Raw genomic sequence first — 23,165 nt, forward strand, 5'->3', positions numbered from 1 at the left:
TTACCAAAGGAAAGTAGCTTTGTGGTTCAAGCAATGGCCCAACATTATTAATCTAATGCTTCTCCATTCCAGGGATATTTCATATTGATGCCTTATCACGTGAAGTCATGGCATGGAAACTTAGCAAACAAATGAAGCAAACACACCACCAACAATTCGACCACACCACCACCCTGAACTGGACCTTAAAACCTAGCTTATCAGAAGCACTTTCCTATAAACTTTAAGTTCCTAATTAGGTGCTATAAACAAACACCATTCCCACACACCAAGTAAATATGTGTGGTTGTGGTTTTTTTTGACTGCATGCCAGATGCCTATATTTGTTATGGTTTTCCACTGAGTAAATAAGCCTAAATTTGCCTGCACATGGCCGTTAATGAAGCTCCCTTCTCATTGACATACCTGGATCTGCCAGCAATGCATCATTGGCTGTCCACTGGAGCTCAAAGCTATAGAAACAAATCATGTATTCAAGGTCCATAAGTATCACAGCCAGACTATTAAGCTGGTCGGCCAGCCAGAAATCTGCAAAGCCCACCTTGTGGAAGGGGGCAGTGAACACCCGAAACTGCAAAAGAAAAAGAAAAAGTGTCATACACATTTAGTCACCACAAAACGTAGTTACAGAAAATGATAGCATGTTCTCTTCTATAGAAATGATCAAATTATCCAGCATTATAGGACAGATCTGTGGCAGTGTAACTATGTAAATCCTTTGCTTATTATATGTTCCTGATTGATAGAATCATTTGGCCATCCTACAGTTTTTGGATAAATGCAGCTGGTACAGTGTTGGCAACTGGTAATAAAATTGGTAATAACATCACATATTTTTGTAAGGTGAGTGATGTAAAAAGTGAAATATTGTTGAGTATCCTGCCTACAAATATACCAAGCGTAGGAAACGTGTTCAGCATCAAGGACCACCAATAGAAATGTTTGCTGTCAGACACTTCTTCAACCATGATGGCTGGAGGGAATTTGAACTAATAGTAAAAACAGATTTTTCTCCATCTCAGTCCACTTCCCCCTCAAGGTCTGAAATCAGCTATGCGCCTCTCAAGCTAGACCATTTCATGCTCCATTTACCTTAGATTACAGCTCTTCCTGCCTGCTTAGTTGTAACAACAAAACGCTAAAAGGGCAACATCAAGATTATCTAGTCTTGATGCTCAGTTGGACACAACACAAAGAAGCAGGGGATACAGAATAATGCTTGCATTGTTGAAGATTCAGACATGTTCCAATCAATACCTTGTCGATTTCCTAACAAAAGACTAACACATTTGGTAAATGTGTAACCAGTAAGATCATCGTCCTTTAGATCCCCGCCACATTCGAGCTAACTAGTAACAACAGTAGCACAGAACTCAACTCAGCAAGTGCAAATATTCATGAAAAACGCCCATTTGTGTGCATGACACACTTATTGCAGACTAAGGCTGTGTACAACCAATTGTCCCCATCTTCTTAAAACAGCAGATCTGTGTTTTACCACAGGATGTGTTTGATATCCAGATTTTGGCTTACATTAACTCAGAATTCCACATTATGACCAAACAGTGTAGCTTGAGCTTAATTTTAGCTAACGAACAAGGATAGTGACATAAACTCAAGAGTTCCCTGAATTCAAACTGTACAAGGAACTCCAGTTTAATACACACCAGGATTTGGGTACTAAAGCTTGAGCACAGGAGGGGCAAGGGAAACGTGGGCACCCACAGCTTCATAAGCAATCATTTATGCATCTACAGACGGTCATCTGAACATGGCTTAAGTATTAATTTGCAAAGAAAAAATTAGGCTGCTTTCTTTGCACAACTACTTGGCAGTAAGAAATCACTGGAAAATTTACAAAGGAGCTTCTGAATGAGGCTCTATGGGAAGCTATTGGACATCTTTTGGTTCCGACACCTCTCGCAAATTCCCATGCCAAGAGCATCAGGAGCAAATGCCCTGTCCTATTCTACTGGAAACGAGATGATGCAAGAGCACGAGAGGGCTAGGAACCGCTGTGCCCACAGCAGCTGGGAGAAACAACAGTTGCTAAAGATCCCCCAAACCTCTAGTACACATAGAACATAGTAACATATACAAATAAGCTGAGAAATTAATTGCCACTGTTGTTACATGACCAAGGTTCAACCCTGCAGCTTCAGAACTGTGAAAACATGATAGAACGGTTCTGTTTTTATTACCAAGGCAAGAGTCTGCAAGTGCAATTTCTTAACAGTCACTACGATGTGTGACTATAGGGCCATACAAGTGCAAACAGACACTTTAAATAATTTTAAAACTATCAAAATCGCCAGCATTTTCTACTGAAGCATTTGTACAATATTCTTCATACAAGAATCTTTAACTTCAACCTGAAACTTTGATTAGCTCATACCTGGAATTACTACTTCAGTAATGACTGCAGAACTGTTATATCACAAAAGTTTTAATTTTTACTTGCAAAAGAGAATGTTATGGTATCAGCAGTGCCCGCTATTCCAAGGGTATCATGCCAACTTAACCTTTTGCTCATTTGCACATACATTTGCACACACAGTGAGACCCTCAATCATGTTTAACAAGCATTTTGTGTTGATAAGTAGGACAGGTGACTCTTGCCACACATGAACAACAGCACTGAGTCACTGCTGTTTTTACAGCGGAAAAGCAAGGTGTTATTTTATGGGTTTTGAGCATGTCTCAGCTTACCAAGAGTTTGAGCAGCCAAAAACGGGATTTGTAGTAGAAGGTTTTGGTAGGGTTTATGAGAAACAACAACATAAATCCATACAATATAAGTGGGTTTGCCTGCATAGGAACATAGGGGTGACCATATATACATGCCAGCAGACTCAGGCACCACAATGTTCCAAGAAATCCAGCAACCTAGGCAGATGAAATAAAAACACAAACAATTCATTTGTAAAACAGCAATATATTCTCAAATCTGAACTATTTGTTCTGCACTATACTTTCATAAAGGTGAAGATTCCAGATAGTTATAACCCATAGAAAAAAACATGGTTTTTAAAAAAATGTACACAACTCACTTTATCAAACTTAAGTTACCTGACTAGTTAAACTACACAAAGTGTATTATGTATAACTTTTAAAGCACATGAAATTATGTTTTGTACACATGTAAGATTTAGATATATAAATGCCTTATTTTTATTCAAATAATAATTACCAGTAGAAATATTGCTAGACATGGAGCTGCAAGATGCTGTTATGCATAGCCCCATTTTTGTCACTTGGGAAAATAGAAAACAAACAAGTAGAACCCATAACAGAATGTTTCACTGCAAGGTTCTGGCTAGTTCATTCAATTCTCCCTCTCCAATGTTTTGAATTTTCTCCATCAGTTGGCATTCCATACCTACTGAGTATGCTCAGTCCTCACTGGGCTGTTATTAGGGGGGTTTTCAACCTTAGATACAAGTCTGCTGGTATCTCCTTCATGTGTGTGAGTGGTACCATCTTAGCTACACAAATAATGGCATTTGGAGAATCAAGTTCTCTATTAGTGTATAACCGGTAATGTATCCCTGGTGTGCACGTTAACTGAGTCTGTAGCTGAGAGGGCTGAAAAAACAAAAGTTGGCATCAAAGGCAGGAGACCCTAATCCTACTTTATGTGCATTTTCAGTTTCGTGTTTTAATATTTAAAGGAGCTATCAGTCTGCATGCAAATCAGCAAAACATGAAGCTTCTGTATGCAACTGAGTGCTTGATTTGACGGGGAAGGAGGTGTGAGTGGGAAATTTCAGAAGCTTGACCTTTGCTGCAACCCAATAAGTATTATATGTTTTTGACTGGGAATTCAAACCAACATGGCTGATTGTCTGAGACTACAGTGTAGGGCTGGCACTCAGCACAGACCTCCATCCAAAAATGGGGTATAAAAGTGAACTATACTGCAGGGGTTGTTATATTCACATTGGGTTACAACAGCAATTGATAATGCTACAGGGTTGTTAACAAAAGAAGAAACATGCTGGATCAGGCCAAGGCTAATTCAGCAACCTATTCTCGCAGCAGCCAACCTTGTCACAACGAAATTCACCACACACTACCTTGAAAAAGCATGCTTGGGATTTAAAAGCATTATCTCCTGATGCAGAAAAGAGACAATGGATTTCCTGCAGCCTCCTGCTGGATAATGTATTTTCTATTTGGATGGTAAAAGCTTTACAACTAGGGCAGTATCTGAAGAACTAAAAGTTGTCTGCATTCGTAATCAAGTTCAATAATAATCTACCGAACTATATTCCTGACAAAGTGTCCTGTGAAAATTGACACTAGAAAGGTAATCTGTTTTGAAGATGATATATCAGGACGATCAAACAACAGCAAGGGGGATAACAACATCTACTGCTAATTAGGGGGCTCCAACACCCTATTGTACTACTTACCTCAAAGAGATGTTGATGGGACAAATTACTGCGAGGGTTGAGCTCAAAGATGAGGACATGATTCACTCCAGCTTGCCTCCAGCCGTATGTGTTAATCCCAAGGAGAAAGAGGAATTCTATCAGGAGAAAGCCACCTCGATAGATTCTTATGAGTGGCCACACGTTCAATGCTTTCAGAAAAATTACACCTGTCAAGGAGAAGATTCAAATCAAACATGTGCAGAATGGACCGCTCATGGGAGACAGTCAATTTTCTGCTCCCTCGCAATAAAAAAAATACTCCTCATCTGGACTTAAAATATCAGTAAAAGGCTGTGCATGACACCACACAACCTAACCACTGATCAGAACCCACTGCCCAAATACTATGCCTAAAATTAGGACAGCTGAAATTTTGGGCCCAGAAAACCCACATTCTGGGATAATTTACCTTCAACAGGCATACCTGCAGAAACTTAAGCAAGTTGAAATTAACAGCTTTTGTCACACCAGACTTACAAAAGGAGGAAGCTGCGGAGAAATTTGTACAAGGCTAAAAAGGGAGGCCATGGACAGATTTATTTTAGAAAATAAAGAGGGATCTACTCAAGTCAGTAGTTCCTGTTTTAAATACAGTCAAACCTTGGGTTGAAGTAGCTTCGGGATAAGTATTTTCGGGTTGCACGCTGCGGCGACCTGGAAGTAACGGAGCGCATTACTTCCAGGTTTCGCCACTCGCGCATGCGCAGATGGTCAAAATGACGTCACGCGCATGCACAGAAGTGGCGAATTGCGACCTGCGCACGCGCAGACACACGGACGCGGGTTGCATTCGCTTCTGGATGCAAACAGGGCTCCAGAACAGATCCAGTTAGCATCCAGAGGTACCACTGTACTATAGTTGGTGAAGATTCCCAAGCAGCCAGGGCTCAAAATGTTCTTGATAAGGTCTGCGATTGACTCACTAGGAATGAGGCATTTGCAGACAGTGTTCATCCCCAAATGCAGAACCTATACTAACACAGCAAGGCTGAATGCATTTCTGGGGCTCATGCCCCTTTCATCACAATGTATATGGAAGGCAGGGCACAAAGTGCAAGTGGAGCAGAGTTGACAACCAGTCAAACAAGCAATCTGCTAACTGGAGGAAAACACTTGCTTTTAAAAGGAGCTGCATGTCCTGGCCTATGTAGGAAGCTTCATTATCCTGATTGGGTCTGCTTTTCCCGGCTTCATTTGCTCCTATGTACTGTGAATGCTTGCATATGTAAATGGGCCCCCACAGATAATCTCTTTTCCTGCACCTTCAGCCACTAATCTTTGCTTCCCCTCCTCCTTTCCCCTTCTCTTTATTGCTTTTTGAGCTTCTGTAAAACCATCTTTATATTCTTCCATTTCCCTTTAAAAAAAGAAGAAAAATGCATGAGTGAGAGGGCTTCTAATAAATTGAATTAATTTAGTGTGATTTAGATTTCTCATGGCCGGCATCAGTTGTTCCTTGAAGCACTTTAATGTTATCTCTTCAGTTGTAAAATTTAAAACAGCAGTGAGAAAAACTGTTCATCTGATTTTGAGATCTACCATGCCAAGCAGTATAAAGGATGAGTTCTTGAGAGACAAATGAACATTATTCCAGACATCAAAAGGATGAAGAGGTAAGAACTGATCAGAATGCTAAATACGAGCATAGTAAGCATGGTAGCAATTATCAAATATTAAGTACAAAAAGAATTCAGCACACTTCAGACTCTTATAAAGAGCTTCTCTGGCACACAGTTACAAACTGCCACAATCTTTTCTAGAAAGTTGAGAAACCCCATTTTATGCCTAAATTGATTCCGCACCCCCACCTCAGAAGGGCAAATGAAGAACTAAATCAAACAGAAGCTACATAAGATGATACTCTAGAGCTTTTCAACAAATTAAAAATAAATTGACAGACCTAGATGACATTTGCCCAATAATTCTGAAAGAAAGCCCCAACTGTAGACTTTCAAACAATGTTATGTGGTTATGCGAAAGTATTCTACATGTGATCAAAGGCACTATTTAAAAGTTAGTTAGCAATTCCAGAGTTGAGCCCTGGCATAGAAAAGTTGTTGAGCTTATTTCGGGTAAGCTCAAGTGAAAACCCTGCAGTCCCCAGATCCACCTTTAACTAGTAGACTGAAAGGGTTTCGGGGAAGAGGGGAATATAGCAGTATATCACCCGGAGCGACTGGTCTTTGCAATCAATGCCTGCTTTCTCACAGAAATTTTATGTGTAACTTTAAAATCATTTTTAGTATTAATGTTTGATTGTGAGGATTATGCCACCACAAGCCTCATTTGGGATACAAGCCTGTCCCCTTTCTGAACACTTAAAGTGTTCTTTCAAGTTTCAACTATGCAAATTAACACAAATACACAGATGGTTCTAAATACATCCAGAACTAACAAGAGCTACATGATATGAAAAGATCAATGAGCACATGTTTCACAGGGCCACTGACAAATATGCAAAGTGAAAATAGAATTTTTTGATTACAAAATACAGAGGAACAAGTATGAAATGGGGTATTGAATATATTGGATTAAATATATTGCTTTATGCAGAATGCATTAAGTACTGCAAGAGATAAAAAAACTGTTAATTATTTACATTAAAGTGCCTAAAAACCAGGAGGTACCATACAAAAAAAACTACGAGATGCATATTAGCATATTCAGTGAATCATTTAGATAGACATTTCAAGTCATGTTAAAATGGCACTGATGAAAATGTGCTACTAGGCCCAATTTGCACAAAATATGTGGAATAATGAGAATATTTTAACTTCAAGAATTTGGTGAAAAGTACTTGAAGACAAGCGATTTCCTGTGAATTTCGGAGAACAAACTAAATTATACACAAGACCCCCCGACCCCGAGACTTCTGTCTTTTGTCAATGTCTCTCCCCGATGTCCAACACAGCAAGATCCACAGAAATCTGACATGGTTCCTAATAGTTCCTAGCAGTCCCAATAATCCTAGTAATCACAAGCACAGAAAGCTTTGCCAGAAGTTGAAGCTACATTAAATAATAAATAACATTAACTTATGGTGAAATTAATCACCACATGATTAGGTCATTCAAACTGACCCATGGATTCAGGCTGCAAGTGTAGGATGACTAACCTGAAATGATGACTGTAACATTCAACACGATGAATATTCCACAGAATAACCCGACCCTAAAGGTAGTCCATGCTGGTGCAGGCTGCAGATACAAGAGAAAGTTGGTTTAAACAAAATCATATTCTAGTCAGCTAAATTAAACTGTGCTGTTGGGTTGTTGTTGTTTTTTTTAAAAAAAAAGATTGGAAAAATCCTCACGAAATCAATAGTATCTCACAATTTATAACTCTAAACGCCTCTTGGATTGTTTTGTTTTTAAGACAGATTCCATACTGTCAACTGAGTGAGAGAGGAGGGGTCAAGAAACACACACTCATTTGTTCAATCACTACTTATCGTTCTCTGACATAAAACAGCATATGGACACATCCACACAAGTGTACGAAGCTCTGATTGGTGCTGAGCAGGCAGCATGTTTTATCTTTATAATGAAATGTCAGGCAACCGATGGTAGACTCCAGGCATTATAGAAGATAAAACAAAGTGGCTCCCCAGAACTAAGCACCTACCTTGCTGGGAGGCAGACGTGCCAACTCAAAGGGGCAGAGGTGTATTTCGCCATGGGGACTGGTGCGCCTGGCATGAGGCCACACAGCCCTGGGCAGGGTCTCCCAGTGCTGCAGGGACCAGCGCAGACTAGCAGAAGGCTACATTGGCCTGTGCAGTGTTGGAAGACGGCCGTGATGGGAGCCGACACCCCCCAATCTTGGGGTGCCACTGCTGGGAGGGGGTGACCGGTCACTACAGTGCTGCCAGGGGCAGTTCCCATGTCACTGGAGAGCCCACTGCAGAACAGCTGGGGGGAAATGTTGGTGGAGCTCTGGCAAGACATTAACCCCTAGGGACCCAGCCTTTGCCCAAGTATGCCAGGTACTGACACCAGCCCAAATGAGCCTTTTGTTGTGTCTTAGAATGAGTGACGTGTCTAATTAAGAGACAGCTCCATCAAGGCCTCTGGTACGCTTCATGCTGGTGGGAGTTCTCGAGCTCTTTGCTTTAACTTGTGAGCTTGCATGAAAATAAGCAGCAAGAATGCAAAACAAAATCCGCCCTTGAAACTGGAGAGCACACGAAGGTCAGATAAAAAGCTTCCAGGCTTTAAAACCACATGCAACTTTCTCTTGATTTGGGGACACTTTTTGTCCTCTCCCGGTCCTCTGAAGCCAAAATCAGAAATACAGAAGTGGAAATGGAAGAATTTGCCCATGCCAGTTCTTATAACTGCATATGCTCAATTCGCCCTGTCACACCAAAAAGCTAAAATGCAGTTGTTGTTGTTAATAATAAATAATAATAATAATAATAATAATAATAATAATAATATATTACTTATACCCTGCCCATCTGGCTGGGCCTTCCCCAGCCACTCTTAAACCCAGCTAATTTTTCATCACCTGTGCAGCTCCCAGTGGTGGAACACGTAACCGCTTCATAGCTTTCTGTCGGTCTCCATCTTCCAATTCGTTAGTCACCACTGTCTAAAGAGCCAAATAAATAAATAATCAATCATGCCTCAATTCAAGACCTGTTCATTCAAAGATGTTTGGCAGAAGGAAAAAACGTTCAATAACTCAGTTGCTATCAACGATCACAACAGCAGGACGTATTTAAAGGTACAAGTTCTTCGGTTTATTCAGATATACCACATTGTTGCCATAAGCTGGTTAGCAGCATTTCGAGAAGATAGAAACGCTAGTGAATACCCGAGCGAATTTTGTCTAAGGACAGGCGAAACAAACAGGCCAACGTACTCTACCTCTGTTTCAGAGATGAGCTGGTTGATTTTTTTGCAAGTATAAAACGGTGCCACTTCAACGTGTGCGACTCTCCAATCTGCACCTCGGGGAGTCTCCAGGATCTTGTCATGTTTCTTGAGGATTTTACGGAATCCTGTGAAGTTTAGGTTCTGAAGATACAGAAAAACCCACCACATTATTTTCTTTCAATCTTTACAACATTAACTTTGATTTGAGATCAGAGAACAGGAAAAGTGAATCAATCTTCTTGGGGGGGAGGGGGAGCATTTAAATGCCATAGTTTGTACAGACTGAAGCCTGGCAAAAAATAACAAATGCAGTTAAATTAAATATTCTGCCCTGTTGTAGGAAGCAAGTCTTTTCATTTACTGACATCAAAAGGAGTCTACACTCAGTAACAGAATGAAATTAAAGACCATCCTAATATTTCCAGATAATAAGCTAGGCAGAAATTGTGAAGGAGTGCCTAATTCAGATTAAATGACACATCTCTGCTACTGAAGCCATTAGTGTTTATTTTGCTAATTCTTAAGAAATCAGCTTTAAAAGAAATATCCATTAATGCCCATTGGGGTTGTCTTCGTAAGCAAAACACTGCATCATGCACATCATGTTTTAAAATTAAGAGTAATCTTTGGCTATAACCTATATTTGGTTGCCTATTAAAATCTGATTGGTAAATTAGAATAATCAAGTTTGGCTGAAGGCGAAACCCTGTTCTCCAGAAACCCTTTAATCCAGAAGGGGTGGCCTTGGTTACCATGGGCTGTTCAACATATTAAATGGAAAACAAACCAGGGTTTGCAAACAAGCATTTACTCCCAAGCTCACCAAAGAGTGTACCTGTATCATATATCAAAGGACCACAGTGCAGAGGTAGAGCATCTGCTCTGCATGAAGAACCTTTGAGGGGAAAACCCTGGAACCTCCAACTAAATAAACTAACGTGTCTAAATAAACTACATGTCTTCTGGAATGCTTGTGTTTCACAGTTTTGTTTTTGGGTGTACATCTTAATATCTTCAACATACACCCCAAAATAAGTAAAGAGTCTCAAATGGCTCTTAATGGGAAAGCCACTCCAGGCATTTCAGGCATCCAGATATCCAGAGCATGGGCATTTCTAGAAACTAGAAGGTAGCTATGGCTTTTGCCCTCTTTGCTGTCTGCTGCCAAATATATCAAGACTGTTCACTGAAGATTTCTTTACTTGGATTGGGGCTGAAAATTATAAACACCAGAGACTAAAAATAAGAATGCATAGTGACATGTAATCTGCATAGCTATTCAATGCTTAATTAAACCTGAACCAGCTGTTTTTGTTCAATTTAGGGGGGGGAAGCATTGTTTACAAATTCAGTCTTCCACGTCAAAGGACATTTAGAACAGCTGGCATTGAGAAAAAGCAAATACTAAGGATATCTATATCTTGTTTAGTTCATGCTCAGGGGTGTTAGAGGACCAGTAGTACCTCTAGTGGAGCACACATTATGTTACTTCTGGGGTAGTATGTCAACCTTTGGTCTCCACCCTACACTCAGCTGTGGCTTCTAGAAACTGCCAGCATATGGCAGCAGTCACATCCTAGGAAACTGCTTCAACTGGCCAACTAAACCAGGCGAAGTTTTTCGATGGGTCTCAAACGCTCAGTGAGTTATGGACTTGCCCTGCATGCAAAGACAGACTCCGGTGGATTGAGCGAGCGAGACCAATAATGGGTCCAACAGTCAAGAAGGCAGTTTCTGAACATGCTGTGGAGGGAGGTGAGTGGGGCTTGTCCACGTGGAAAGGTAGCCCATCTAGGAGAAGGAAAACTCTGATCCGAAACATCTGCTGCCTTGCAGGGTATCTTTGGAAGAAGGAAAGGCTAAGGAGTAAAACCTACACCAATCTGGAGTGGAGTCCCTAAGATGGTTGCATGGAGTCTTGTATGCTTCCTTCCGGCAACTCCTGCAGCTAAGCTGGTGCTAGTGAAGCCCAGAGTGGGGTCTTGTTGTCAGGGAAGTCCAGGATCTCCATGCACACTCCCCAGGCTTGTGCCCTGAGGAAGTCACTTTGGTGCTGCTGACACAGCAGTTTGAGGTGCACCCCATTATCTCTCAAGACAGATAGATGCCAACAAGTTTGTGTTCTTGTGGTATCTGGGACTGAGCTGAACTCCTAAAAGGCACAAAGATGCACCACTACAGAGCTTTTATGCTATGGCATATTTCTCTCTCCAACCTCTTTCTGTGTGGATATGTATATATACTCTGTTGTATAAAAGTTTCTTTTTAACCATGTATCCATAGATTGGTAATAATTATGCTGAAAAAATGATTCCATTTAATGCAGCCACACAAATTCAAGACCAAATTTGAAAGCAAACAAAGAACAGCAGAATACCGTGCCTATGGGAGAGGTTATAAGATTTCAGCTCAGCTGAAATGGTTTCCAATTTAATTATGCCTGGAGTGATTTAATATTGGAGCTTCGTAGTATGGAAAGGAAGGAAGAGGACAGGGATATGGGAACAGGAAGCCAATGCATTAATGATCTATATTACTGCCAATGAGAAACCTTAATTACTTTCTCTTGAAGGAACCCAGCATTTCCCTCCCTTGGGGCAGTTGTGACTTGTTTCATAAAACTAAAATGGAAAATGGAAGCAAAATCATGGTTTTGGCCATAGATTTCTCTGTGACAAGTAATTTTGTTTGATGTGGGAGTAATTATAGCTTTTTTACATGTCACAAGAATCTGAAGCTATTGTAAAGCCTATAGTGAAGCTATTGTTAAATCATCATTCGTATTTGAATTCTTGCAAGTGTCTTTTTACTCCAATTGCACTCCAACTGAAATAAAGAGTTCAACACAGAGAACATCAATCTTAAACATTTCAGAAAGAGGAGAAATGAGAGCAGACTGAGGTGCTTCTGGGAGCAGTCACAGGGCTGTTTATATAGCACCAAACCATGGTTTGGCATGCTATCTAAGTGACCCAATTCTAAAAAGCCATTTGGTAGCCCAGGTGTTGCCCTCCAGATTATCCCATTATCCCTGACCATTGGCCAAACTGGCTGGGGAGTGGGAGTTCAATCATATCAAGAGGGCACCACATTGACTATCCCTGTGTTTCAGTGTCAGTAAAAAATTCTGCTGTCTACTATCCACATTTAGATTATAAGCCACAAGGCAGGACCCCGTTTTCATCTTATTTTGTACAGTCAAAGTGACAATAATAGCACTATATGTGTATTTTAGCTAGTTCAACAGTCTTTCCAATGTCCTCTGTTCCTAACAGACATCCATAAACCTACACTGGCCAACTGCTAGTGCCCCCAACCCTCTGGCAAAAAGAGTGCCCAGTGGCACATATCCCCTGAGTCTCTTAAATGCCCCAGAGAAAATACAGCACATGGTGACATAAGGTCATTTTAAGGGAACTGTACAGAGAAAATATGGCTGCCCCCCATTGTTTTCCAGGGACATTTTGAGGTTCTGCGTTTAAAGTGCATGGCACAAAACAAAGACAGATCACCCAGCTACCTCACCTAATAGTAAGTAGTCCCCTCTCCACACACAACCTTCATCCGCTCCCAATCCCTGAAAGGTTATTGATTAAATGCTTGGTGTACAATTCTCAGCCACTTATATGAAGCGATGCTGATGGAGGAAGTGAATTAGATAAGGGCTGTCAATTCTCAATAGCTCCCTCCCACTTATCCTTTATTTTAAGAAACAAAGTACACTGATATGTTGGTTCTAGTCTTAGGAAGGAGCCGATGGAACAGGTCACTATCACAGCACCAAGGACAGCTCCTAGTGATAAACTTGCTCCAACAAGAGTGGAATGTGAACTGAGGCCTTGTGAGCTCTGCCTCCAGTCCATCTCTCCTCCTTTTTGAGAACTAGAGTCTGGCCTGAAGACAGGCGATTTTCTTGCACTCTATGACATCTCACCTAGTGCACTCCCTGCACCATTGGACTAAAAAAGGTAGCATGGGAGACGCTTGGAAGGCACCCAAAAGGGTCCTGGCTTTGGTTCTATGGGCCCTGATGCTGTGATAGCTGGGTCAGTAAGCTCCTGCCTGCCAGCCTTGGGTTCAGTGGTCCCCTGATCACCAGCATCCAGTTCAGAGTCAGAAAATCTGTCTGGCTCCTTAGCAGCTGACAATGTAGCCTCAAACTCTGTCCTGATTAACAGGGCCATGACAATCAGTTGAAGTCTGGGACATGGTTGAGCGCTTGCTTTTCTCTCTATGCAATGGCTTCTACCCAGTAATATATTGGAGTGCATGCCATTATTTCTTCCACATTCCTGAAGGGCTGTCATTGATTCTTAAGGGAAAAGTAAATCACTGTGCTTGAAGACAATGCTGTAGTGGATATAAAATTTGCGTATCCCAACTTTGGATGCTATAGCCCAGCCTTTCTCAACCTGTGGATCCCCAGATGTTGTTGAACTACAACTCCCATCACCCCTAGCTAGCAAGGCCAGAGCTCAGGGATGATGGGAGTTGTAGTCCAACAACATCTGGGGACCCACAGGTTGAGAACTGCTGCTATAGCCACTAATAATGGTGACCCCATGGGGAATAATGCCTATCTGCCATCTTGTGAAAGCAATCCCAGGCTTGCAAGGAACAGAGCCGCTCATTTTTCATGCTCCCCACCAATACCAATGCAAATGTGCCGCCCACTGTTCCTTCTCAGACTGCATTGAATTTGTAAGAGGAGAAGACAGGACCAACAAGACAAGCACAGCATTGAAGTGCAACTCCTTATACTGGATGGGTTATTACTGCTTCAGTAACAACATGCCTTGGAGATATTGCAGGTTCGGTTCCATACCACTGCAGTAAAGTGAATTTCGAGTTACACAATTTTTTTTGTTTCCAATTGTATACAGAAGTTCTGTTTGCACCATACCATAGTCTATTAAGCCAGCCCCCTACCCCTGGCTGCAGGGATGGAAGGGGGAAAACTCAGCTCCAGCCCTAGCCAGTTCCACTTCCATGGCCAGGCGAGGGGTGGCGGTGGTGGGGATCTCTTCCCCTGGAAGCGGCTGGGCTGCCTGCAGCTGCACCCACATCCTCAACAGGAGCAATATCTCTGAAGCACAGTAAAATAAGGTATGACTGTATTTCCTCAAATAAGTGCCCCCCCTCAATGTGGCATAATGAGCTGACTACACACCTAACAGGAGAAGGGGGAACTTGGCTGAGGTATGTTGCACAGAAAAGAACCTAGGTTATCTCAATCACCCTGTTTTCAAAAAAAAACAAATGAGCACCCAGTTTCCGATTTCCCATGCAAAATCATAAGGCCAATGCCATAGTTCCATTTCTCTAGACTGAGATTCAAACCTTTGTACCATTTCCCTTTTAAGTGTTCTCTCTCTGAACTATTGGACTGCTCACAGGGACCTTGTTATGCTAAGTTATATTCTTCCTTGTCCAACTGGCTTCCTTCCCTCTTCCTTGCACAATGTTTGCTCCAGTCACAAAGACAATACAAAATGTGCTGTACTGCAACAATGCCTGTGTTGACGCTTTGGTGCCGCAGAAGAACTAACTGTTCTACTGGGGTGGGGCGGGGTTGTCATCTCTCTTTCTTCATGCAAGTCTCCTACCCACCAGGCTATGAAGTAGGCTGACTGCTGTGATTAGAATGAAAATTCTTCCTTTCCTGTCTGACCAAGGCTTTTGTTAATGTCCATGGCCAAAAAATGTTCTGCCCAGATGGCTGCTGGTAGCATTGTGTGTGGCAGGGATTCAAATCCATACCCGAGAGGAGCCCTTGAGATTGTGACTACAGGTGTCAAAGTCACAGTCCACCTGCTTATTGGGCTACAGAATGCCTGTGATTGAGAAATGCAGTGGGCTTCTCCTAACAACATACAGGAGCGAGATTGACGGCACAACTCTGTGATACAGGACATGCTTTGAATGCAGATGGAAAATCCCACATCTCCAATTAAAAAGTACAGGCAGAAAGTCATCTGCCTGAGACCTTGGAAAGTTTCTCCAACCTAACTAACTGAGCTAGCTGTATCAGCAGTTTGACACAGTGGTCTGGTTCACATGCCACAATAAACCAAAGTTAAAAACTCTAAAGCTCCTGTTGCACTGTCCCTAGCTCCTGCTGTTGTCACACCAAGGACAAAACAAGCTAGATTTTGGTTTGCTGTGCCATCTCAAAGGGTTCAGACAACATAAGCAGTCAAACTCTGGCTTGTTTTATCTGTGGCGCAGCATAAATGCGGAAAGAGCACTATGAGAACTCTTGGTGTCTCCCATTGCAAAGATCTGGCTTAATCACTAAAAACTATTTGGTAGGAAAGACTAGAAAATAAGATCACAATGCTTTAAGGAGCACAGGTGATACCTGATAGTTCTGCAGTAGGATGAGGCTGAGGTAGAACTCACTAAAGGCCAGTTTCAGGTCTCTGATGTTCCTGTGCTGAACACGCTCCTCATGGGACAGGTGGAAGACTGGCATTTTACGTTGCCGCAGAGTGGTGAGACCACTGTTTTCTCTCTGTGCATCCAAAGTAGACTGCAGTTCGTTCTGTAGTGTAGCAAACCTGCGCTGAGCTTCGGCAAGCTTCTCTTTAGAAGGGAAGAAGAAAGCAACAGAGTGTGATCATACAATATTACAAATGAGTACTCAGTCAAGTTTGTCAGGATAGTTTCTTAGGAACTCTGTATGAACATATGCACATTATGTTGTATTGTTCTAACTGTCTTGACAGGAAACAAGAGTTTAACATCAGCACCTGCAGCTAAAAACTGGAGCTTTCACCAATGAAAAATGGGAGGGGGTAAAACACCCATGCTTTTTATGTTTTGTTTATTACTGCTTTGATGGTGTGTTGTTGTTATTTTAAAAAAGACAAAAAATCTGGAGGCTTCTTACCTAGCCAATCAGTGTAGATGGTGTGCCATCCCACAGTCAATTTGAGTTGTCTATAAAATTCAAAACTCAAATCAAGCGTTATGGAAATGCTTCCAACATTCCCTGAGAATGGAGAACATTTTCACCCTGTCTGCAGGTCTCCAGAACAAATACAAAACACTGGTTTTGAACATGAAACCAGTTCGCTCAACATGAGGGGAAATTCATGACCTGCACTCCCTATTTTGGCTCATACTATTACAAACTGTGAATGTATACTGGAAAAGTTTCAGCCTCTCTATGTTTTCTCTGAACTCCACTTAAACCTCTGTCTGATCATTTGTGTTGGAAGCAGGCTTCTACAAATGACTGATGCTGCTCTATGAAGGAATTATAGTTACATTTTATTATTCATCATTCTAAAGTACACTGGGGGTGGAGGAGAAACTGGAGGGACCAGAGGTCTCCCTCTGCCCAGCCCAAAATATTTTTGCCAGCCTCTGCCCATAAGCATGGAGCTCTTTCTGTCTGCCAAAAGTGAGGGCAGAAGTACTGCCAGTGGGATTGGCAACAACAGTAGTCTGGAGAGTCACAAAACAGGGCGTATTCCAAGGGTGAGGGCAGGCTGAACTGGTCTGGGATTCATTGGATCCCAAGCCAGCCCCACTGCCACCACGTGATGCCATCTGGCCCAATTTCTACAGCCTATACCCCCAAACCTTTTCACCAGAGCCAGCAAAGCATTGTGGTTATGGGAGGGCTAGTAGTTGCATTGCCCAATTACACTCTGTTGCTGTCCAGTTGAGCTTTGCTTGGTCCATACCCATCTTTAAGGGTGACTCAAAGTATTGGCCCAAATGGCAACTTTTTATCTCTAGGAGGTTCCTTATATTTCTCCTCCTCTTCTTCTTCTTCTTCTTCTTCTTCTTCTTCTTAAATTTTGTATGCCACCTACCCGATCTCAGGGGAGTTCACAACATAAAATTACAATATAAAATACACAATACTTCAGACTTTTGATTCTTCATCATAAAAGGTGGGAAAACCAGAACAAACATGATCACTGAACTAATAGGACTTCATTGGGAGCTACAGTTTCTACTTATGATCTAGTCCATGGACTAAGTCAAGAGTCCCGGGCTGCTTTGGGAGGAGGGAAGGTTACACATTTAATAAATGATAATCAAAATAAATGCTTGTCCTCAGTGCCTATGCTGCTCAGAAAAGAAATCTGGAATCCAAAGCAAGCTTAAAGCAAGCTTAAAATCTGCTGTTTATTAGTACAGTACATGTTATGACACTTGCTGGCTGTACTATTAAAAAGGAAGCCTCTTTGGCTAAAACACAGGAGAAGCAATACCTTCTGGGACACCTTCCAGATTCTGTCACTGTCAGTCACATTCCCAGACTGCCCGAAACTTCCTGACCTGACAAATGAACTTCTATTACTGTGAATCTGTAAGGCTGACTATACAAACAAATTCTCTCCATATAAACAGAAGGTCAGCAGCCAAGGTGTGGTTAAGGTGTTTGCAATGAAGAGAACTAAATATGATAATTCAACAACCTGTCTGTGAAGGACTTTAACTTGCAGAAGAGATGGTGAACTGCATCACCCACTCTTCCGCAAGCTTTGCTAAGTTATTCAAGACTTGTGGGGGGTGGAGGGGGGTGATTGTGGTTCCTCTGTAGTGAGGAGAAAGCATTTTGTATATGTTCAGATGTACTCATGTCTTAATTATTGCTTTGGATTTTCTGTGTAAAACCAGGCTGAGCACTAGCTGTATGACATAGGGTCTCATCCGATCTTAGTTTAGCACTATGGGGCTCACACACTCCCCACCCCCCAGTGTAGCCACTGAGGATGTTGGAAGCTTTTGCTTTAAAAAAAACCTCCTTGTTATATCCAAACTTTGGGGAAGGTTGCTTATCTTAAACTAGATTGGATCTATGCACCCTTCTTATTTACTAACCAGGTTTTCCCAAGTTCAGATAGATGTTCTCGACTGTTTCCAGTGGGGTAAAATAAAATAAAATAAAAATAATAAATAATTTATTATTTATACCCCGCCCATCTGGCTGGGTTTCCCTAGCCACTCTTCCAACAAAACACTAAAATACAATAACCTATTAAACATTAAAAGCTTCCCTAAACAGGGCTGCCTTTAGATGTCTTCTAAAAGTTTGGTAGTTATTTTTCTCTTTGACATCTGATGGGAGGGCGTTCCACAGGGCGGGTGCCACTACCGAGAAGGCCCTCTGCCTGGTTCCCTGTAACAATACGTTACAGAGATACGTTATGATCCCTGTAAGATAAGTTTCTGCAGTGGCTTCACAAGGAACCTGTAACACTCTGACATGATAACAGGATCCACAGAAGATCCTTGCTGTCTACCCTACATCTGAGATGGATCAGGGCCATCGAAGGAAAAGTTACAATATGTGCAGCTTTTTAGTTTGGAAAAGAGACAACTTAAAAATGTGACTACAGGGGACATGATAGTGGTGTTTGCTGTGGGGGAAATGGAAAGAGAGAGGTTTTTTTTCTCTTTGATAATAAATAAGCAATAAATTTTTATTTGTACCCCGCCCTCCCTGGTCGAAGTACACATATTAGAACATGGGGTTATCCACTGAAGATAAATACTGGTCACCATGCCATATTATTTTAACCAGTTAAACCCATATGAAGAGATGGGCTTCATATTAGAACTGAATCTCCAAATCCCACAGCTAGAGAGATAAGAGAGGGAAGACGTCAGACAGGAATAATTGTTTTGTTTTAAAGAAGTGGAAGTTCCAATAAGCTCCTGGTGAACCTTACTTCCTATTTAAAAGACCAGCTGAGTCTGGGAAACCAGTCACAATGACACATATTACACCTGTGTTAAAAGTTCTGCACTGGTAGCCTATCGGCCACTGAACCAACATCAAGCTTCTGCTATTGACATTTAAACCCTGAAACTTTCACATATAGCTCAATGCTATCCTCTCACCTGAATAAAATGTGTTGATTTTGGCAAGTTCCTTTTCACAGGTTTGAAAGAATTTCTCTTCAAACTTGGCAAAATACCTTTTTACAGTGTCTTCATCTGTGACTGGGGGAGGAGATACAAAAATAAATTTAAATAAATATTTTTGTAAAGAACTCATAGCACAGAAATTGATGAAATGTTCCATCTTACTCTTTCATATTTCTCTGATGGAAAAGTTATGCGTGAACTAGCAAAATTGTCACGAAGGCCTCAAACTTGAAAGAGTATTATTATTTATATCATCATCATCATCATCTATTGGAATTTATATACTACCCTATCCCCAGAGGTCTCAGGGCAGTTCACAGAAAAGATCAACATAAAAGCCACTATATCTATATCTATATAATCAAAATAAAAACAACAACCCAATAACACCCCACTCTTTCTAGTTTACGTACTAAGAGAAAACAAAAAGGTAAACTCGTAAAGCCCATGACATACACAAATGGATCCTAAAAGAGCAATTGACACCTCCTTAGCCTGATTTTATTATTGTCCCTTCTTCCCATGTACATTTGAAAGTAGTTTTCCCATTTGTTCCACCATAAAGTGATTTGAAACAACAATCTATATATAAATTCCACCAATGAGCTCAGAATTTGAGCAAGGCAAGCTGACCTCCCACGTGAAAACAATGCTTGGCAATCAGCACTGGAACCAATGTTGAACAATTCATGGCGGTTCCACGTGGATCATCATTACGAAAGGACTTATAAATGAAGCATGCACATACTCTTACCATCTCCAATGGTAAGAGAAAGGCAACCATATAATTCCCCCCAAAGAGGGTAGATAGAATACTTAAGAAAAGTAAGTTTAAAGTTTAAACTGAAGTATGATAAATTCTGGTTACACTTTATAATTCCCCCCCCCCCCCCCGACATTTAAAAACTGAACAATGGAATGTGTCACGCAGACATGTTGCTGAACCGGAAGATTTATAAAACAAATGAAAACAGTTTCTGTAAGGAAGGATTAGATACAAAAAAACCTCACCACTTCCTCATTGCAAGGGACTAACGTCTTTTACAGGGCTTGATTTTACAAGATACGTTCTGTTTGCAAACGAATATGAACATTTGACGGTTCTTCTAAGAAGACTCCAACAAATGTCTTTAAAAGCTAATTAAGTCTTTCCTTTCCAATATTACAAAAGCATAGCAAGAAGAGAGAAACGTTCAACATCCTTAAGCGCAAGAGAGAAATTTCCCATTGTGGAGAAGCAAAACCACATGACGACGACTGCAAGAGGCAGCATGAAAACATTTGCAGAAACTGCAGCAAGTCCTGTTCCTCTTAAACCAGTATGCAGGATGTGTGCATGGGTAGAACAGAACAGAATGAAGTGCACCAGGGCCTCATGAGGAGGATTTCAATTTACACATCTGCAGACCTAAAACAGGAGTGCCTGGCGTGCTCTGGTCCATGGGGTCACGAAGAGTCGGACACGACTAAACGACTAAACAACAACAACAACAACAACAAGACCGAAAACTGTACTATAGTAGTGAAGAACATTTGATTAGGGATATCCAAGTTCAAATTCCATGGCTGAGCAGGGCTCAATACTTACAGGATTACATGGTGTCAAGGATTCATTTTCTTGAGTAGTTCAGGCAAATAAAGGTCAGTTACGCCTTACAAAGTCAGTTCAGACCCAACGCCAGCCATAGTTTAATAACTGGTACCTTGGTTTGCAACCGCTTTGGATTACAACCGGACCTCTGGAACGGATTATGGTTGTAAACCAAGGTACCACTGTATTGTGGGATCCTGTGCTCCCTCCTTGCTCTGCCTCTCTGTTTTACAAGGGCCCCCCTGTCTCCATTGACTCAGAGATACTATTATGTCTGACCCTTACCGACGGTGACCAAAGAAGCTCCTAAGCTACCTTTTGGAAACTAAATTACTGTACACCGTCATTAGGTGATCTCTGTAGTAGTCTATGAAAGGTTACATTTTCAATCAAGCCTCACTTTTGTGCTGGGTATTAACAGCAAGCAAGTAGCTTTGCTTAAAGCATCACCATGTCTATCCGAGTATTTGTTTCCCCCCACTCACACCATTTTGTTGTGGGGCCTCACTTGCATACATCAATAGTGAACTCATTCTTTAGCATCTATATCAGTGTTTTTCAACCTTTTTTGGGCAAAGGCACACTTGTTTCATGAAAAAAATCATGAGGCACACCACCATTAGAAAATGTTAAAAAATTTAACTCTGTGCCTATATTGACTATATATAAAGTAATTCTCTTGAATAGGAATCAAATAAACACAAAGAAAGTATTTTATAATTACTTTATTATGAAATAGTAAGTAAACAGAAATATGAAAAATTATAAAATACTTTATTCAGTGTGCAACCTGGGCCTGTTTGGCTGAACACAAGGCTGATATTCTGGCTGGAATCGAAGAAAGACACACACATAGCTCTTCGTCAACAGCTCTCAGTCTCTCTCTGTATTTAGTTTTTATAGCAATCATGCTTGAAAAGCTCATCTCACACAGATATGTAGTGGAAAATGGGAGCAATGTCAAAATAGCTTTGTTTGCCAGAAGGGGGAACTCCTTGGCAGTATCCAACCAAAAACTGTCCAAAGGTAGATCAGCAAATCTTAGCTTGAAACCACGATTTTGTCTCAGTTCAGTTAGTTCCTCCTGCTCCTGTAAAGTCATGTCCTTTCCACCAACTGATGCTGAGCTATAAGGGTCCCTAACCCAGTCAAGGCATTCAGTGGAGACTGAAGAGAAATAAAATGACAACTTCTCCGGTCCTCCTGGTGACTCGAGTCGCGACGTCTTCTTCTCTCCGCTGCTGCACACACTGTGCTCGGGCGGGAAGGAAGTCGGAAGATGATGTCCTACTGTGATAGGTCCAGGCTGGAGTCTGGACCAATCACAGCCCGGACATCAGAAAAGTGGAGGGTGTCCCCCTGAGGAGCGTCAATCGGCGCCCCTGCTGGCCGAGGGTGGGGTCAAAAACCCCACCCCACCCATACCCAGGACACAGTCCGGCGCCCGCCTAGTGGGCGAAAATTTGATTTTTTTAAAAAAAAAATCTTTCAAATTTTTCAATTTTTCCCACGGCACACCAGGCAACATCTTGTGGCACACTAGTGTGCCGTGGAACAGTGGTTGAAAAACACTGGTCTATACAGCCAAAATGGCACTATCCATGCAGGGAGGCCTGGTGGAGTCACAAGCCGTACAAAGAATCTTTAGGGAAAGGGTCCTGAAAACAAGTGGGGGGCTGGACCAGCAGAATGAGAAATGAGCCATCTGACGAGTTCCTGGCTAAAGCAGTATACAAAGTTCAAAGCTCATTCTCAGCCACTACACAGAATGTGGTACATAGATTTATGCAAAAGCATAAGGTATTTGAGAGACAAAAGTAAACCTTGAACACAAAGCAGAGCTTTACTTTTATACAAAGATTTCCTCTGCATTCATAAGCCGTAAACATCTAAATGGAGCAGGGTCATATTAAAACTGACCTGCACAAACACTTTTCATAACGCTTACTTTCTAATCTGTTTTCACACAGACGCCTATTTACTGGCTTTCAACAAGAGTGCAAGCAATACAACCTGCCATCAAAAGGTTTCCCTTTGCTCCCTTGGCAGCTCAATAATTTAACTGTGCTAAAGTAGTGCTGCTCAAGGCTACTGTGCATTTATTTTGTTCAAAGCCAGCCAGGACAAAGATGCAAAAGCCTTTCTAGGATGCCAAAAAGTTGGCCCTCAGTTAAGCAGCTCCATGACAATAGATGTAGTTTTCAAAAGGCACCTATAGTTGGTTTCCAAAAGAACGCCCTTTCCTTTGGATATTTTTTTTATTCAAATCTTTATAGAGTGCTTGCCCATGGATAGGGCATCTAAGGAAAATCAATCAACATTGCAGGCTTGCTGCTATCTCCCAGAGGTTGCTATCTAGAAGCT

At 41.5% G+C, this 23,165-nt stretch overlaps 1 protein-coding gene across 1 annotated transcript in view; it reads right to left on the bottom strand.

The window, feature by feature from the left end:
- The window catches only part of XPR1 (xenotropic and polytropic retrovirus receptor 1), a 100,737-nt gene that overhangs the window by 30,757 nt on the left and 46,815 nt on the right, over positions 1–23,165 (bottom strand). The window contains exons 3-10 of the mRNA XM_081012172.1: positions 19,184–19,285; positions 15,678–15,901; positions 9,308–9,457; positions 8,946–9,029; positions 7,552–7,633; positions 4,416–4,603; positions 2,710–2,886; positions 406–571 (exon numbers count right to left, since the gene is read on the bottom strand). Of these exons, the coding sequence (XP_080868298.1) occupies positions 406–571; positions 2,710–2,886; positions 4,416–4,603; positions 7,552–7,633; positions 8,946–9,029; positions 9,308–9,457; positions 15,678–15,901; positions 19,184–19,285 (1,173 nt within the window). The remainder of the gene's footprint in view (positions 1–405; positions 572–2,709; positions 2,887–4,415; positions 4,604–7,551; positions 7,634–8,945; positions 9,030–9,307; positions 9,458–15,677; positions 15,902–19,183; positions 19,286–23,165) is intronic.

This window comes from Podarcis pityusensis (genome assembly GCF_964106645.2).
Source record: "Podarcis pityusensis genome assembly, chromosome: 6".
NCBI lineage: Eukaryota > Metazoa > Chordata > Lepidosauria > Squamata > Lacertidae > Podarcis > Podarcis pityusensis.